Raw genomic sequence first — 20289 nt, forward strand, 5'->3', positions numbered from 1 at the left:
CAGTTGAAGATGAGGACATTGTTTGAAATTTTGTTAAAAAATTGTTTAGAATATTTGGAAACATATTTGATAAAAAAAAATATGTATTGATTATAAAAAAAAATATGTATTGATTATTAATTAGTATTGATTATCAAAAAAATGCGAGAAAGTTCTTGTAACAATTCTAATTATGCCATTCAATTATCATGATATTACATCATTTCATTTTTTAATTATTAGTACAATTTTTAATGTAACACCATTTCAAAATGATTTTGTTGATTCATGATATTATATCATAAAATTCACAAAACAGAGAATTCGTAAAACTCCGTCTCTTGTCCATTAAAAGTGATTAAAATGTCGATCTTCCATTGTTTTCCATCGTACAAAAAAAAAAATTAGCCATTAAAAGTGATTAAAAATTTTGTAAATTAGGTCCGGTATTATTCTTACGTAAAAATTAACATTTATTTATTACGACTTACTAATGCGAAAAAAAATTAATTAATTTTATTAATTTTACATCTTGGATTGATTTAATGTTAATTTTCAAAAGTTGAATTAATGTTGAGCGCGTTAAACGAATTCGTTGAGCAAAAATTATGCTTATGTAATACGCGATTAATAATTTTTCATTTGATGAAAGTCACGAGACATACTATCTTCTTGCTTATATTATACACGATTATCACTAAGCTTGAAATGGAAATCAAATGTGTCATCATTTTCTTTATTTGGTGTGGCATACTACAAGTTAAATCTTCTATTCAAAGGTATAATCGACAAATATTTTTGTTTTCCTACCGTAATATTTCTAAATTTTGTAGCTCGACATAATATCCTATGAACCGCTAACAGGGAATCACAACCTTCTTGAAAGTATTCAGCTTTCCATAATTCGGTATTTGATATTTCTGGCTCCATAAAACTATGTTTAAACCGAATACTAAAAGAAGGTGCAGGTTTATACCACTTGACATATGCTAGGAGGTGAGTTTTCGTTCCTTCTGGAAATCTAAGGGCATGCTCGAAATAATATTGGACTTCACCCGGATAAGTGTCAACTGAATCATCATTAGCTGCTTTCCATTTTGCAAATATATTCGCATTTTTTTCTTGGCGACCAGAAATCATAGATCCAAATATTTCGGCGCCAATTTGTAGTCTTGCATTGGCGTTTGATTCTATATGCAAATCCATAAATCCTAACACATCTTCTTTTTCCTTTTCATATAATATTGCATACCATTCACATAGAAATCCTCGCAACTCCAAAGACATAACGACATTGATATATGATGGGTTAAGCATTTGGCCAGGTAATGGTTCGGTGCCATATATTTTGGAAACCATAGACGTATTATGTCATGAATAGAAAATGCTGCAGTTCCTCCCTTTCTGCTGTGATTGCTAAACTTCCTACAGCTTTTTTTGGTACAAGAAGATGGAGAGATTCGTCTAGAAGGCCAGATGTCCATTTACATGATAAGTGATAATCCACCAAAGTGTTTTTTAAGAACAATTTTCATTAATTCGGGTTCTATTTGTCGGTTACTATTAGGATATGATCCTAAATAACAGGAATTTTTTTTAATAAAGGATACTTAAAGACAATTGAAGAGCATGAAGTAAATTTACCTATATATCCATTAAGTCTTTCAAACGGGAAAAGCCAAAAACTATATATAGGACCATGTCACGACAGGCAATCGGGGATATGAAGTGCGAGATGTATATTGCTTGTTATAAATTCTGGTCCATATGTATATTCTATAAGGTAGGCCATATCTTTTAACCTCTCGCGCCTCCTTCAAATCATCATCTGTAATAAATCTTGCTACTAAAAGATTACAAGCTCGAACAAAATGCCCTAAGATCTTTCTATCATTATCATCTAGCATATCCCATAATATAGATGTAGAATAAATCATAATAAAGGTCTTCCATTGATCAGGCAGTTAAGTTAGAAAACCCATCATTTCCGATTGCAATGCTTTGGAGGAATTCTACCGTGTCAGAAGGTAAATCAATATTATCCATTCTGTTTTGTGCTTACCATGAAGTTGTTCATAGTTAATTTTTTTTGGTTTACAAAATGGATTTGATTATCCATTTTGCAACGCCGAGAAAAAGACAATGCATAGGATCCACTACAGCAAATCGTATAGGATCCATGTATGGTAGGCGAACGCTTCAGTCCATCTTATACCATGTACTTTAAAATGTGCTTCTACTGGAGGAACTTTGAGTTACATTGCAACCGATTCATGAGCATATTGTCTATGTAATAAAAGATCGCAGGACTTTGTTACCCATTCATTATAGTCTTGCATTCCTCCGTAATGAGTTTTTCTAAATTCCTCGCTATAAGTGGTACGTTTATCGCACCTATAGCATTTCATTACTGCAGATCCATCGACCAAATAACTTTCGTGTAGCTGGAGTATCAGATGATCCAACAATTAACGCAACTTTTATTTCTAAACCATTGGAAAATTGGTGAGTTTTTGGTACTTTCCACCCCTTCCAAAGTTCTAATAACTCATCTACAATAGGAGCTAGATAATGATTAATGCGTTCCAACCCGCCCTCTTTGGTCCTGGTAAGAAACCCAAATATATAATATTTTCGGGTTATTCCTTTCTGACCTTGGAAGATTGCAAATAGACGCATAAATAGCGCCAGTACTTATGCTGCGTGTAGGAGAATGGTTGGAACCAATCAAGATTAAGGAGAAGACTAGATGGGTTGTGGCAGTCTCGTTGTAAAAAAGTACTTACCATCAAATGGAAAATTTTTCCATACCTTACCATCGTAAATATCTGAATAGATATTATTTTCGTTTCTTTGAGTCCTGATAATTTTAACATGTTCTCAAAATCTGGTCGTTGATATAAAATGCTCGAATTGCTGACGAATGTTTGGCTTAGGATAAACCATGCGAGGTACCACAATTGTTGCATCTTTATTTTTTTTGAGAATGGAAAGTGGATTATTGCATTGGTGATTACGACTTGATATTGGATTATTTGGATACTCTTTATACGGGCAATTCATTATAGCAACTTTTCCTTCTTCCTTATATGCAATAATATCTTTAACATTATGCAATTTATGGCAATCGGTACATGCAGCTAATTGCATTTTCGGTTGAAAAATGTTTAACCATATTTTTGCCATATATAATGAGGTAGGAAAATTTTCAAATTGCAACTTATCAAAGCGCATAAGAATTATATGAAAAAATTTTATTAAGGATTCAAGTGCAATATCAGGCAATCGAAATCTTTGTTGAAATTTAAATAGCCGTATTATAATCTCAGTATTAATAGAATCACTTAAGCTTTCCACTATAAATGCTTCTTCATTGTCATTGTCAATCTTAGGAGATGCGAAAAAATCTTCTACATCATCATTCTCCTCTCCTTCATCCACATCATCATTCTCTTCCTCATCCATATTATCTACATCATCATTCTCCTCTCCTTCATTCGCATCATCATTCTCTTCCTCATCCATATTATTTACATCATCATTCTCCTCTCCCATCATCCACATCATCATTCTCTTCCTCATCCATATTATTTACATCATCATTCTCTTCCCCCTCATTTATATTATCTACATTATAATTCTCACCAAAATAATTGATTTCATCATTATTTTCATCAATTGTAGGTGCTGGAATACGAAAACATGAAGGTTTTGATGAAAATAATGTTATATTTTCTTCAATATATTGGAAAGAAGGACCAGGATGGGAAGAGTCCTGATCTGGACTAGATGTACCGGAGTAATTATTTCTTTCTCGCTTTTTTGATATATTCAATTTTATTTCTGTATTTATATATGTATTATTAACAGATGATGTTTTTTTCTTTCTTATCGTGATGGTATTTTCCTGATTTTTTCTAGAATCTTTTGATCTCGATTCCCACAAACTATCATCATACGTATGTTTCTCTTGAGTGCGAGAATCAACTTCTGCACCTGCAACTGAAGCACAATTGCAAATATACAAATACTTTTTTTGGGCTTTATTAAATCAGCCAAAGGTTTCAGAGGTTTCAACTTTACGTTTTTTATTACTCTTTATTAATCCAGATACAGAGTTACATTTTTTATTATTCATTTTTATTAAAATGTATAAAATATATTTTTTATTCTATCACTTTTAATAGTTAGTAATCAAGACGTTCAGAAACGAGCTTTTAATAATTCTTATCATACATAAGAATTGCACAAGAATTTTATGAGCGCGTTACTTTTACCTGGTGAGAATTGCGCAAACGCGTTGCTACCTCTGAGCCCTTGATCTGCATCCTGAAATCTCTGAAATCATTATAAATTTGCACACAAACAACTTTTCTCGCGTTCTGAAATCTCTACTTTATACGGGATTTTTTTATTTTACAAAATAACAAAAAGATTTTATACTTCGTAACAATGAATAGTGATAATGTATCATCTAGTGATGAATCATCCTCCTCCTCCTCCTCCTCCTCCTCCTCTTCTTCTTCTTCTTCCTTTTCTAAAAGTTCTTATAACACGATAAAAGCAAGTATTTGATTATTTTATATATTATTTCTGCTTTTATCCTATTTACATTTATCTATTATTTTACAGAAAGAAGTGTTTATTTGGAGCGACTCCGAGCTAAAAGACGTATACAGTATTAACTATGAGCTCACATGGGCTGAGCAAAAAGATAACATAGTCACCAAGTTGCTTCCACCACTTTACAAACTCGTAAATAAAAAATATAAAGTCTCGAAATAGTGATTTATTAAAGATGTTATATGGACGTTGGCGATCTCGCCATCGCGTTAGTAATATTAGAAAGCAAGGGGAAGCCCAAATAAAACGTAACAAAAGAAGAGCAATGAAGAATTCAAGGATGCAGGATGTAAATTATTTAATTAACAGAAGCTATTAAATTTAGTTTTTTTTTTAAATTAATTATATTGTGCTTTATAATTAACATTGTTAGAAAAAAAAAGAAGAAACAAACGCGGCCAATTACCTAATACAAAACAAAGATAAGTACATTTGCCGATATCCTGAAAAGGATCTAGTTCAAATTTTAAAAGATTCAGGCTACCATTCCGAAGAATGGGAGGAAACCGACGAAGATGATGAAGATGATGAAAATGATGAAGAAGAAGTAGTCGCAAAAAAAAATTCGATATATATTTATGAAAGATGGTGGAGATCTCCTGCTGTATGTATATTTTATTATTTTTTATCAAAGTATAAACACTAATTTATAGTTTAATTTCTTTATTTAAGCTTCAACGTTTATTACATAATCGTATTGATCCAACGGTAGAGTTATTAAGGAAAAAACCACCAAACTTAAAATGTAAAAGAGTTCTAGACAAAACAGAAACAGTTAGTGTGCCACCTGCCGGCGCACCAAGCTGGTGTTTGAATAGAGAAGCACTTGAAAAATTCAACCGTTTAACCAAAAATATCCCGGTTTATGATTATGATACTGATGAAAGCATCATTCGAAGACAACAATGGTGCCGATGATGATGTTGATAATAACGTCGTAAATAACAAAAATAACAACAAAAGGAAAAAAAGAAAAATAAATCTAAATCAAAAAATAAAAAATCAAAAAAATAAATTTTACAATTATTACACTTTTGCCTAAATAGGTTTATCGTCAAAAATACTAATCAGACTTTAATAAAAATCAGAATTCAAACATTTTCATTTAATTTTTTTAAAAATTGATTGATTAAATTAAAAATATCATGGTTTGATAAAGCTATAGATTACAGTTTATTTTTATTAATAAACAAGTTACGGTATTGATTACTTTATTACAGTAACAATTTAATTACGGATAAGGTATTTAATAAGATATCAAAAACTGATTAATAAAATTTTCTATATTAACATACGATAAATTAGATTAATAAGCTAAATACGATAATATTATTTTTTCAAAAAAATTAAAATGAAAATATACACAAATTTTTGTTTTTGGTATGTAAGTCAAATTAAATTACTATATGCTTAAATCATAACTCATAACCCAAAGTTGAGGATTAACCGGGTACCTTTGCTTTAGATTCAGCGACACTTCCCAAGTCAGATGATGCCACAGGTACGCTTTAAGAAAACTCGCTATGATAATAAGGATAAGTATATTCGAAAATACCAGATATGAATAAACATAGGATACGATGAATAATCTCAAATAGAAAAATAAAAAATAAAAAAATAAAATAAAATAAAATAAAAATATAAAAAATAAAATAAAATAAAAAAAATATTTTCAATTAGACAAAGCATCCTCGTTCCTTCCTGGAATTCTCATTTGACTAAATTATTATTGTTTGTAATTTGATCCATTTGAATCCACCATAAATTGCCAGACAGGGGCGAACCCTTATTAGACAATTATAGCTTCATCACCCAAATGGCTGCGATGTGTTTAATGATATGGCAACCTGTTTAATTCATTTTTAAATGAGCAAACGTGGCCATAAAACTCATTAAAAAGGTAGGCTACAGAGTGCAATGCAACCTACCGTAACCTAACAAGTAGGTCCAGGGTTAGGGAATAAAATACACCCTAAACCACGTGCAGTTGGTATGGAAATAAAAGTTTACAAACGGAAGTTTCAGACTGTGCCTGACGACAAAATGGGTGAGGTGCAATCAGGACTTTTTCCTCTAATCCAGCCCGGAATTATAGAGGCAACATTGTTATCGTACAAAGCACATCGACGAAAACGTCTCTCAAAGAAATTAATCAATAAAGAGTATACTTGGGCAATAGCCGATCTTCATCGTCACCCTATAAACTCCAAAAGGACAGGGATCAGGCGCAGGCATTTTGGCTTACGTATCTCTTTAAAGATTAATTAAATTGAAAGATAGGATCCAAATTCAATATGACTGAATCGATCGCCTCCGGTTATCAAACTTCCATCAGAAGTGATCGCTAGAATCAAAGATACCAATAATCACCCTTATCAGGTAACGATCGAACTAAAGATGTTAGAGAAATAAAATCCGTCATTTATATGGAATTAGTTTGTATTACAATTTTATTACGATTTGGGTAAAAAAAATATCTCCTTAAAATTTATTTTTTTTCAGGTATCCTGGCTATATGGAAAGATTCCTAATATGGTAATAGTACAATACACCTTATACGCCATTTTGCAAATTCAGTGTAATAGTTTACAAAGAAAAAAAGGGGAACGTATTTATTTTTTTGCCATGAGAAATTTAATTACAATAAGTGGATTTCAGAAAATCGCGGTAATTTGAATAATTTGTATATGCTTTTGATAACGGGTTTGAAGTTTAGGTATTCTCTGGCCGCACTCTTGTATTACTATGATCACTGAGAGTTGGCTTATATAATAATCTTATCATTCAATATTTCCTAAAAAAGTAAATAAACATCATCTATTTATAAGTATTCATGATTTGGAAAAACTCCGTATGAAGTTGTGAAGATAAATGATACTTGGATCAAGCACTCCATAGCAATTATCTTTTTTCGTACACTGTATTACATTTTTACAAAGTACAAAGCGTACAAAGCCAATACCAAATAGACAGAAATCAGTAGCTGTTTTCTATACTACGATAATATTAAATAAACACACAAATTTTTTTAAAGATCGTACAAATATCGGTGACCGATATATATTAGATAACGGATCGGTGACTAATAGTTTGGATATCGGACACTTGGTAATTTACATTTTTTTAACCATATTTGAAATTTGCGCATTATGCGACAAATCGGCACTCCGATATGTTGTTAATATGTAAAAATGCCCGATATGTACTAATTAGTCGCGATATATAGGTACCGATATGTGTGAGATAGATCGTTTTTTGACCTGTGAGATTTATTGATATTTTTTTTATCTGTTATATAATATTTAAACTAATGTATACTTTATCTGTAATTAAAATTGTTATTGTAATAAATAACTGGTAACTTAAATCTATTGAAATTAACTTTTAAATTAGATTACAAATTATTAAAATATTATAAAATTGAATTTAACGATATTTGATTGATTTGATATTTTTATAGATAATATCATTTTGATATTATTTTGATACTGAATTAATATTAAAATAATATTATATTGATATTGCATTTATTAAAAAAAAATCATTATTGTTATAACAATATCAAAATGATATCGTTTCGTTATTTGTCAATATCGATTAGATAATTATAAAGTGATATCTTTACGATATCATATTAATATTGAATTAATATTAGAACGATATCATATTAATATTCCCATTTTTCAAAAAATTCATTGTTGTTATAACAATATCGAAATGATATCGATCTGATATTTTTTCAAAACAAATATCTTTACGACATCATGTCGATATATTGAATTAATATTGAAATGATATCATTGCGATATCATAATGATATCATTTGCAAATCGATATCATTACGATATATATTTAACATTATTACTATATCAATTCGGTATTGTTCAAAAATTTAAGGTTTCTGTAAAGTAGTCTTTTATTATATTATTGAGCTTTTATATTATTTTTGAAAATGATTATTTTTATATAACATAAAAATTTATCATACTTACTACTGTATTATACTTGAATTATCATATTGCACAGATATTACACAGGAATTTTAAGACCACCATTCAAATTATATAGTTAAGAGGAATCCAATGGTAGTAATTTTATATTATTTCAATTTAATTTTTGGATAGCAAGAAAGTTAAGAAAATATTAAAATATTATAATAATAAAAGAACACTAATTAAGAATTGTATCTAATTGGTGTATAATATTTTTGCTATTTTGTAGAAAAAAATAACTGCAAAAAAAAATGAAAAATAAATTTCTGTATAAAGCAAAAATTCTAATACAACTTTTATTAAAATTTAAAAGAGTAATAATAAAAAATATAACACAAAAGTAATAAAATTTAAACCGATTTAATAAATTTATAAAAACTTCTAGATAATATAATAAAATTAAATAAATAAAAAAAATATATATTTGATTTACAATTTTTTTTATTAAAAGATAAAAAAAAAAAGATATTATATTTAAGGATTATTTAACACTAAAATTGATACTTTTACTTTTAGTTTTTTGTGATTATTTTTAATCTAATAATAATCAGATTTGAATAAATTTTTTTTTTTATTTTATAAAATTCATTAATAACTAAAATCATTTAAATTGAATCTGAATGAATAATGATAAAATAATTGCAAAAGACTGATTTTTATTTAACTTTTTTTATTAATAAAGTCAAATTATAACTTAATTTCATATATATTTAGATCCTTTTTAATTAATATATTAAAAAAAAAAATTAAGCTTCTTTATTTATTTATTTATTTTTACAAATTTATTTATTTATTTATTTTATTTTTATTTATTTATTTTTTATTTTATTATTTAATCAATTTTTAAGATTAATGAAATAATAAAAACTTTTTAGTTTACATTTTAAAATAATTATCTGTCATTTATTTTATAAAAAATTTCTTTAAAAACTAATTTAATACCTTAAAATTGCTTTAAGGTGACACTTTAAATTTACTTTTGAAAAAGAGTTTAAACATTTCAAATTGCTAATTATCTTTACAGTTTATTATACTGTATTAACACTAAGTAAAATAGTAACTTGAGTTTTATTTTTCTTTTGACCAAAAACTGGTTTTATTGAAAGTATTTCACTTGAAGATATTTTGTAAAGAAATATTTTATATCAAAGTTATTTATTTATTGTTTAAATTGGAATTTTTGAATTATAAATCCAATTAGATTATTTTTAAAAGATTAATGATAGAGATGAAAATCATAGAAATAATTACTTGTATAGTGTTCATACTTTAACTATAATTATTGCTTTTTCATTTTACAAATGTATAATGTTTATCTATATAGTGAAACATTAAAAAGTTATATATTTTTTTTAAAAAAAAAAATTTGACGCGCTCTTACAAATGAAAAATAAATAATACTATACTAAAATAATACAAAAGTTGAATCAACATTGGACTGATTGGTCGCAGTAAAATGTATTAAAATATTCTGGAAAAAGGGGCATTTTAATATTCTAGACTTTAACTTAATATCTTTCAATTATAATAAGCGGTTTGAATGCAGTTTTAAATGCAAAAGAAGAACCAATACGAGGACTGGTTTAGATGAAGAAAAAGAAAAAAAATATTCATTGTTTAAAAAAGAGCACAGCAGATGATAATATATCACGTGACATTAGAACATTTCGGCTATGCGGAGTTAAAAAAGTTATTGAAATAACTGTAAAAAGCAATCCGATATCATATGATTTTCATAAAAGATATCATAACACAACATAATCCTGTTTCAATATCAATTCCCAGGCTAAAGTTAATATAGGAAGCCAATAGCGTTTAAAATTAAATTTTCAAGTTTCAAGTTAGGTCACACTTTAATATATGAATTCATATAAAATTTGGGGATATAAAACTCCGTGCGTTATTATTATTTTCCGAATTAATATATCAGATAAATAATTTTATTTAGTATTTATTTATTTATATGTGTATATAGTAAATCGATAAAATCGATATGCAAACGTAAAAAAAATTTAGAAATTGGAAAGTATATTTATTGTAACATAGCCTTGGCATCTTTCTTAAAAAAGAAAATTCGGAAACCACCGAAATATGTAACAGAGGAAAAACTCACGCCACTTTATGTATATGTATTATTCGTCATACATCTCGTGTCATTTTCTTAAAAATAAATTATTGGTCAAATCATCTTGTTTATGTTTATTCCCCATTCTTTATTTTTTTTTTTTTTTTTTTTTTTTTCTTCTGTAGAGCAAAAAAAAATAATAAGCATTGAAAATCTAATTTACATCGTTCTTAATTCATTAATTTAATTCAATTTTCACTTTTTCTTGCTTATTTTCGCAAAATACATAAAAAAAAAAATCTTTGATAATTCAGGGAATATTTTATGTAACTCCCACGCTATATTTTAATATCATGTACTTAAAATGCAAAAGTTAATAAGGTGGAATGGCCCTTGCCAAGAAAATCATGAATTTACCATCTTGGGAAAAATTAAAAATAATGTTAACGAATCATTTCTTGTAAAAATAAAAATAAATAAATGTAACATAAGACCAAACCATAAATAGTATCCATTATATAATGCGCTTAGATGTTGTCCTGCTGTCCTGCTGGGAATGCTTGAGAAAACAAACATTTTTATACAATATAATAAGATTAAAATATTTATTCCCGATCTCTTGGCAATTGAATTTATTACTTTTGTTACTTTTGAGTTACCTTATACTGAAAATTAAGGTCTGTGGTTTATTCCCTACCCCTCTCCTTACATTACACTACTTTAAATGGAACAACCACTAAAATCATTTTAATTTATTTTTTTTTTCTTTGATCGTTTATGCATAGAACAATCAATTGTATCTACTATGATCATTATCAAAAAAATAATTCATTTGCTCAAAAAAAGGTTTGAACTAAACTTTTTTAATACACAAGCTTTTAATAAACTAACCCATGTTTGCAGCAAAGTTGCACATTGTGTTTATTAAAAAAACCCCCCCTTTTTTAAAACTCGAATTTTTTCTCTTTTTATACAAAAAAAAAAGCCACTCCCATTTTTTTATTTAAAAAAAAAAAAAAAAATTTTTATTTTTTTAAAAAAAATTTCTTCCGTTATTTTAAAAATATTACTTTTTTTTCATTTGAATATTCAAATAAAAATAAAATAAATCCTCAAAATTTTTTCTTTAAACCTTATTATTTATTATATATATATTTATTCATTTTTATTCCATTTTTTTATTGTTTTATTTATTCATTTCACCCTATTATTTTTTTACAACTACATTTTTTTCCCTCTTATTTTAGACTTAGAAATTTAAATTAATGATATCTTCAACTGTTCCAAGTAAGCGAACGCGCTTATCTGAATTAGAACCAAAACCAAATCAACAAAATCAACAATCACAACAAAATCTTCCTAATCTTCAACAATCACAATTCACAAATCAACATACACCATTACGACAAATGTTTCATCAAAATCAGCATCAGCATCAACAACATCAACAACATCAGCATCAATTAATCCCTGGTGATTTCATTCCATCTTCACAAGTTCAACAACAACAACAACAGCAGCAGCAGCAACAACAACAACAACAACAAAAAATTACATCTCCTCAACAAGAATCTGAATTAATTTTAACAAATCAAGAGATTCAACGTCTTAAAAAGGGATTCGAATTCTTAGTTGAAACTGTAGTCCCAAATAAAAGTCAATATGCAAAAGATGTATTTGCAGATATTATTAAATCTACAATTTCCGCTATTTCAACTTCTGATTCTTCCAATATTTCTAATGATACACTCTCACAAAAAGATGATTCAACTAATAAATCAAATTCGATTGTATTAGATATTCCGATTCTTACCGAGTCAACTCGTAATGAATCAAATCAAGTTACATCTCCTTTGAGTCTAATATTAAACCATACTTTTCCAAGTAGTGTGGTTGAATTAGTCGATAAACTTTCAAAAATATCTATTAATCCCTTCGATTTATCTGCCAATTCTTCCCCTACTAATATTAATTCAACAACAAGTAATGTTTCTTCAACACCTGATGTTACTCCTTCACCTAAAGCTTCTATTCCTCCTCCATCTAAAGAATTATGTCAGCATTTGATACATGAATATTTTACTCAATTTAACGTTACGATTCCAATATTGGATCGTCGAAAGTTTATTGATCATTGGCGTAATGAGAATACAAAACATTCTCAATTGTTAGTAACCGCTACTTTAGCTTTGGCTGCTGCAAGATATTCTGATGATCCTTCCATTCAGAAAACTCCTGATAAACCTGGTGGCGTTTTCTTTGATAGTGCAAAGGTAAAAAAAATTTTTTTTTTTTTAGGATGTAACTCATAATTTATCATGTTTCATTTATATTAAATACACGCTTCTTCTTTTTTTTAGAAATTATTGGATACATTGTATGATACACCTCGATTGGAAACAGTACAAGCATTATTACTACTTACTCATGCGGAAAATACTGTATCACGTTTAGATAGTACATATATGTTTTTAGGCATGGCTGGTAAGAGTTAAACTATTTATATATATCTTGACAACACGTTACGATTAAACGTATGCTAATAATGTATGTAATTCTTTTTTTTTTTAAAAAAAAAGTTCAAATGGCACATGCGTTGCATCTTGAACGTAGTGATTCTAATAACTTGCTTCCCGAGGAGGATGAAGAAAGACGTAGAGTGTTTTATTGCATTTATTGTTGTGACAGATGGCTTTCATTTATATTTGGTAAACCATATGCAATAGATGATATAAATGTAAATGTTCCATTACCAACATTACCATCATTTGAACGACCTGCCCGAAATTTCTTTATAGCTTTTGTTAAATTATCACGAATACTTGGACAAATATGGAGGTTTGGTTATTCTTCACAACCAAAAGCAGCAGAATCAACTTGGGTGGATCATGCAATGGATCAAAAGAGTATGTTAAGACAAATAAGAGCTGCATTGGCCAAATGGTTAAAAGAATTACCTGATGAATTACAATATCAATATTTACCAAATACTGATCTTAGAAGTTTATTTCAATTAGCTAGATTTTCAGTTTATGCTGGATATATTAATATTTTATTTCATACTTGTATTATTTTATTACATCAACCTTATTTGGCACAAGCTTATAATAATCCAAAAATTGAGGCAAATCAAGGTCCAATTAAAACTTGTCTTACTGCTGCAACTACAATTACTGATATTGCAAAGACAACAAGGCATTTTGATAAAAAAGCACTTTGTAATTTCCAATATCCTGTTTATGGAATATTACAATCTGCTATGATGGAAATGGTTATAATGAATGGATCTGCTGATCATGCCCAAGATGCAAAGAAGGCTTTAAATGATACTATAGAAGAATTAAGAGGGGCCGCCGAAAATGCTAATATTGGTTTTCTTAAAGAAATGTTAAAAGAATTGGAAGGTATTATGATGATTACTAATGGAAGTTCTGGCGGCAACCATCTTTCAATTCCACTTCCATTAGTTATACAAATGTTGGAACAAAATAACAATAATAATTTACAGAATACACAGAAACCATCCTCAATAACGAGTGTTAATAATGGTAGTAATGATAATAACACAACTTCCAATACATCAACGACAAGTAAATATTCTGATGATAATTTCGGAAATACTATTAAGAATAGTACTAGTGGTGATGGATTAGGTATTATTTCAGATACTGAGACTAATTCTCCGACAACTGTGGCTAATACAATTAACAAAAATTCAAATACACCACATCTACAACAACAATCAAATGTACAATTGCCACGTTCCCAATTACAAAACCAACAAATACACCAACAATTCATGATGGCATCAACCTTTAGTGCATCACCTACATCATCACCAGGAGCAGTAGTTACTTCATTACATCAACAATTTAATCATCTATCATCATTTGATGCAAGTAATCAAAATGATAATAATCATCACCAGATTTCACCACAATCCGGTAATCAGTGGGAACCTTTTTATATGGATGATATCTTATTTGATAATGTTAATCCAACTAATTCGGGTGTTTCAGCTTCTCATAACCAGGTTATGGAAGAATTATCATCAATATATCCTGGGTTTAATAATTATTCTGACAGTAATGATGGAAGCGTTGGCCCTCGATAATGGACAATTTATATAATTAATAAAAATGATACTGGTTTTCGTTTTTGTTGTTTGTTTATTTATTTATTTTGTAATATTATTGTGTATAGTATAAAAAATAAGCTTAATAAATTAAGTTATTGGTGTATCATAATTAATTTATTATTAAATGATTTTAAATGACGTGTCCTCTTTCTTTTTTATAAAAAAGAAAAATAAATAAAAATAAAATAAAATAAAATAAAAATAAATAAATAATATTTTTCCTATTAAAATTGGAATAATATCTGAAAAGTTTTTTATTACTAAATTATTATTAAGATACAATTATTCCACCAATAATTTATTTGTTTATTTTTTTTATTTTTTAAATCTTTTTTTGTTTCTTTTTTGAAACAATACTTTGACTAACTCCCAGAAACTTCCTCTTGACCATTGACACCATCGACAACTACAACAGCTGAACTGGCAGCGTTATTTACATTTAAATTGGAATGTTGAGCAATTAATTTTGCGTTAGCAATGACCTGTAAAATATCCACAAGAGATTTTTTCCAACCTTCAAGCTTAGCAGATAACTGTTTCCATTGTTCCATTGTAAATGTTCGATATGTAGATCTATTTACAAGAATTGTCTTCTTGACTTGGTTAATTTTTGCTTCAATTAAATTAGCACGAATAACTAACATTAGAAAAAATTGTTAGCTTTCCTACATATATCAGCATTAAAAATTATATAAATAATATTTAATAGGTTACCGTCGATTGTCCACATTTCAACCTCAGATTCTTCAATTTCTAATGCCTTTGCTATAGTTTCATAAGAAATTTCGCGAGAAACGTTCTCTGACGCTAGAGAAGCTAACGTTAATAACCTAATCTTACGTGTATTGTCTTCAATAGAAAGTCCTAATTATACGAAATATTGGTTAGTGAACTCATGACGTTAACTTTATTCTTTGTGAATTCCATTATATTTACCAAATTTTTCAACATCATCTGGATTTTTATCAACATATGCCTTATATTCTTTTAAGTTCCCATTCAAGAAAACTTTTAGTAGATCAAAAAGTTTTTCCTCACTTTTCAAGCATTGTATGGCTACATGTAATTCGAGTATATCTTCAAAACTTAAAATTTCGGGTAATTGAATAGCTTCAGTGACTGCACGAATTACTGCAGGTTTAGCTGTAGAAAGGTCATCGGAAGAAGAGTAGGTGGCGAGATGTTTTAATAGGAAGTCGTGGGATAGTTTGCTATGCATTTCCAATATTTTTAATAATTATTTAATATCAATCAGATCATGAAAAGAAAAAAATAAGAGCTATATTAAGTAAATCGCATTATAACATACAGTTCTCCTGCTTCCTTCAGTCTATTCGAAACAGTCATATACAATTCCCGTATTTGATTTGTTGAAATTGCCCATTCCTTTACCCAAGTGTCTAGACGTGACAGTTGTAGTAACAAAGTATCAATTTCATCATTTTTGGCTGCAATATCAAGAATTGTAAGAAACACATCATATCTGAGTGGTGAGGCATATTCCAGAGTATTATATAGATTTTGAAGACTATATTAAAATATAAAAAAAAAGCTTAGAAAAATTTATAATTATAATTTTTACTTATAAAATTAAAAAATCGTTTAATAACCAACACTTTAAGTTTTTGAATAGCTTTATCATTTTGATTTACCACCAACGATTCAATTGATGATTTTATTAAAGTTGGGTGAGTATCAGGTGATGCAGACTTTAAAATGGCAATCAGAAGATTAAATATAGCTTCAAATTCTAAATTTTAAACAAGCGTAAGATTTAGTATAAAAAATTAACAGATCATTAAATTTAAATTATTAAGAAGTACCCTTTTCCGGTGCTTCAAGTAATACTGATGTAGATTTAGCGAATAACTGAAAGACTTGCTCGAACTTTTTATCTTTTAATAGATTTCTCGTCTCTATAATAAAAGGTCCTTTTTCTTCTGGTTCACCTTTTAATTTGGAGACATAAGAAGCAAACTCCGATGCCTATGATAAAAATGTTTGTAGATGTTCTATAATTATAATATGATATTTATTATTTCTTGTGATAACATTATAAGCCACAATATATATATATATATATAAAAAATAGCAATAAATTTAAATTTGTAATTTCATAAATTCTGTTTAATAAAAAATCTTTCCCAAAGTTGAAACTTAAATCATTTCTTCAACACTCAACGCACCTGAGCCTCCAAAGGACCTTCCGTAAAGACAGTATTCACATACGTCATTTTAAAGAGACTAAAAAGTTAGGTCGAACCACATCAAAAATAAGAAAAAAAAAATTTCTTTAATCTGCAGATGATATGACTCAGCATTCTTCACGTGATCTAATCTTATATGATCCCTGCGAAAAAAATCTCAACTTTTATACAAGGGTTTCTTTTCTAAATAACGATACTAAAAAGCAACTAAATTACAATCCAAAACTTCAATTTTTTATATGTAGCAAAAAAAACTATTTTTATTTTAAATTATCAAAATATATGACGGACAATTTCCCTTGAACGCCGGTTTTTTTCGCCCGAACAAACCTATTTTAATGAATATATTTTTTTTTTAATGAATATTTATTTTATTTATTTTATCTATTAATTTTATTTTTGTTTCTTCCTGAATGTGTATGGATTCCTTAAAATCATATTTCTCTCCAGCGTAAATGACACACATAATAAAATTTTTTTTTATTTAAGTAATTTTTTTTTAGGAAGCTTTAATATTTAAAGGAAGTATTAATCGTTAACGATAACATAATAATTCGATTTCAGGCAAAATTAAGGATGTAATTTATTGCAAGTATGATTTTCGATCGTTATTTTCTTGCAGAGACTCCTATGAATGAGCTTTTAAACTCTTGAATAATCGATTTTCTGGTAAATTTTTTAATTTTAATAAGAGTACAAAATAGATTAATAGAACTTGCAAAAGACTGATCAGGCTCCAAAAAAATCCCGGCTCAAAATTAAAATTTAGCCTATACCGGTTTCAAAATATTTCTTATTATGAGTCCTCCGAAATTAAACATCAAATCAAAAAGTCCAACCTTCAAAAAAAAAAAACTGAAAAATTTCATTTATCCGCTTTAAATTAACCGATAACCATAAATTGTTTCATTACTTGAACCGACAAATATAAATTCAATTGATATATTGCCAAATCCTTATACATTATCAGATGCAGAACGGTTTGTTAATAAATGTATAATAGAATAAGAAAAAACATTGCGATGTAATATGTGGGCAATTCGTAATTCAAGTGAAGAATTTATTGGGTATATTGGATTACATCAAATAAAAGAAAAAGAAAAATATATTATCGAAGTTGATCAAGATAAAAAGCTATTTAATGAATCGTATGAATTGGCTATTATATTTCTTCAGTTTAGGTATCGTTAGTTCTGCTATAAATGTTGTTTGTAATGAGATTGCCTTTAAAGAATTACATTTAAATCACGTCTTTGGTAGTATGGCTTTGTAAATAATGAACAAAGTCATAATGTACTAAAAAGAAGTGGTTTTAAATTTGTTAAATTATTAAAAAACGCTTTAAAAAAGGGCGATGATTCGTTAAAGAAAGGGAAGTAGATCAAATTCAATAATATTTTATAAATTGCGCTTGTAAAATGTAAAGCGGCATAGATCACGTCTTAATCTGCTGTCATAAAATCGCGTAATTTTAACAAAATTCTGTTACTAAATTAAAATCTATAAAATTTCAAATTATATGTATTTTGTCTGTAATGAGCAGATTGAGTTCGATGATAAAATAGTGGCAGTACCACTAACCCCGAATCCCACAGGCTGGAGATTATGGTGAAGGAATTCACTAGCATATAGAGAATAAGATATCAAAATTTATTATGATTTGCATCTATTTTTTAAAAATTAGTACATTTTGGTCATGTATCATGTGATAAAAATTCATTAATGATCTGTGCAACTTAAAATTGAAGATCTTCACTATACTAAGGGCTATTATATCAAAAATAATTGTTTATAAAAAAATCTGTATCAGGCATTATTCATTATATAAAAATTCATTATAGTATAAAGGGTGAACCGTACATCGTTTTATCGTATCATAAAAATATTTTCTATGAATTCTCCGACATTGAATATTAAATCAAAAGGACCATTTGAATTAAATCTTCCCAAAAAAACAACTGAAAAATTTCATTTATCCGCTTTAATATTGACGGATATACCGCAAATTTTTTCATTGCTTAGACCAACAAATATAAATTCAATTGATATTCATAAAAATACTGCTTCATTGCCATATCCTTATACATTATCGGATGCGGAACGGTTTGTTAATAAATGCATAGTAGAATATACAAAAACATTGCGATGTAATATGTGGGCAATTCGTAATTCAAATGAAGAATTTATCGGTTATGTCGGATTATATCAAACAAATGAAAAATATGTTATCGAAGATGATCAAGATAAAAAATTTTTTAATGATTCGTATGGAATTGGGTATTATATTTCTTTAGAATATAGAGGTTTAGGTATTGTTAGTTCTGCTGTAAATCTTGTTTGTAATGAGATTGCCTTTAAAGAATTACATTTAAATTATGTCGTTGGTATTACTTTTGTGGATAATGAACGAAGTCATAATGTACTAGAACGAAGTGGCTTTAAATTAGTTAAATTATTAAAAAATGCCTTTAAAAAAAGTGGTGAAATGAGAGACGTCTATTGGTTCATTAAAGAAAGGGAAGTAGGTCAAATTCAATAATTCGCACTTGTAAAATACACTAGTTAGCCATTATTAACTCGCGAATAAATTATTATTTATTACTTTTTTTAAAAAAAAAAATTCTGTTGTAAAAGAATTATAAATATTACTATCAAATCAGTGTACTTGAAATGACCAAATGATTCAAATGATAAATGACAAATGACATGTCATTTCAATGCTCAAATGACAAATGATCTTGGTCATTTGAATGTAATTTTGGCCAGCATTATGATTTTTGCCTACACTACATTCATTATTTTTTAATTATAGTCACATGATTATTTATGTGATAAATATTAGCCAATCAAAATCAAATGATTGAAATGACCAAATGACAAATGATTATGAATAATGACAAATGATTTCATAAATCATTTAAATGGTCAAATGACCAGGTCATTTCCGAACACTGATTAATAGTATTAACAAATCTTCGTTTAATGTAAAATAAATAATTCGAACCATAAAAGAAGATAACTTTTAATCCACCAAAATACTTAATAAATTATAAATAGTAAACCTTTGAAGATCCAAGCTAATATTAGGATCTAAAGTTGGTTGGATCACATTTAAAAGTGATCGACTAACAATCATATTTTATAAAATTACTAACCTTTTTTTTTTGACTTTAATAAAAATAATTTAAAGAATGGGCATTACTAACAATTGTATTTTAAATTTATTTATGTAGATATTACTGATGGCCTTGTTCAATCAATGATCATTATGAGTCAGCATTTCTC

The 20289-nt window shown here is 27.8% G+C and overlaps 3 protein-coding genes across 4 annotated transcripts; 2 read left to right on the forward strand and 1 right to left on the reverse strand.

The window, feature by feature from the left end:
- Positions 1 to 11924: 11924 nt before the first annotated feature.
- Positions 11925 to 14919, forward strand: OCT59_018072 (uncharacterized protein; the record flags this gene model as incomplete). The annotated part of the gene is made up of 3 exons (XM_066148520.1): positions 11925 to 12932; positions 13020 to 13143; positions 13239 to 14919. 3 exons carry the CDS (start codon positions 11925 to 11927, stop codon positions 14771 to 14773), a joined length of 2667 nt encoding a protein of 888 aa, XP_066004442.1. The 3' UTR covers positions 14774 to 14919.
- A 96-nt stretch (positions 14920 to 15015) lies between these two features.
- Positions 15016 to 17066, reverse strand: OCT59_018073 (uncharacterized protein). Of its 2 annotated transcripts, XM_025322362.2 has the most exons (7): positions 16984 to 17063; positions 16621 to 16783; positions 16412 to 16547; positions 16107 to 16325; positions 15734 to 16008; positions 15512 to 15661; positions 15016 to 15434 (listed from the first exon to the last, which is right to left on the reverse strand). In XM_025322362.2, exons 1-7 carry the CDS (start codon positions 17029 to 17031, stop codon positions 15160 to 15162), a joined length of 1266 nt encoding a protein of 421 aa, XP_025166482.1. In that variant the 5' UTR covers positions 17032 to 17063; the 3' UTR covers positions 15016 to 15159. The 2 variants fall into 2 exon arrangements, with proteins under 2 accessions (XP_025166482.1, XP_066004443.1); XM_066148521.1 differs by having other exon boundaries at positions 15016 to 15661; positions 16984 to 17066.
- A 1829-nt stretch (positions 17067 to 18895) lies between these two features.
- On the forward strand, positions 18896 to 19543 carry OCT59_018074 (uncharacterized protein; the record flags this gene model as incomplete). The annotated part of the gene is made up of 1 exon (XM_025322361.2): positions 18896 to 19543. The coding sequence occupies one exon, from the start codon at positions 18896 to 18898 to the stop codon at positions 19541 to 19543; it is 648 nt and encodes a 215-aa protein (XP_025166481.1).
- Between the last annotated feature and the right edge of the window lie 746 nt (positions 19544 to 20289).

This window comes from Rhizophagus irregularis, chromosome 27, assembly GCF_026210795.1.
Source record: "Rhizophagus irregularis chromosome 27, complete sequence".
NCBI lineage: Eukaryota > Fungi > Glomeromycota > Glomeromycetes > Glomerales > Glomeraceae > Rhizophagus > Rhizophagus irregularis.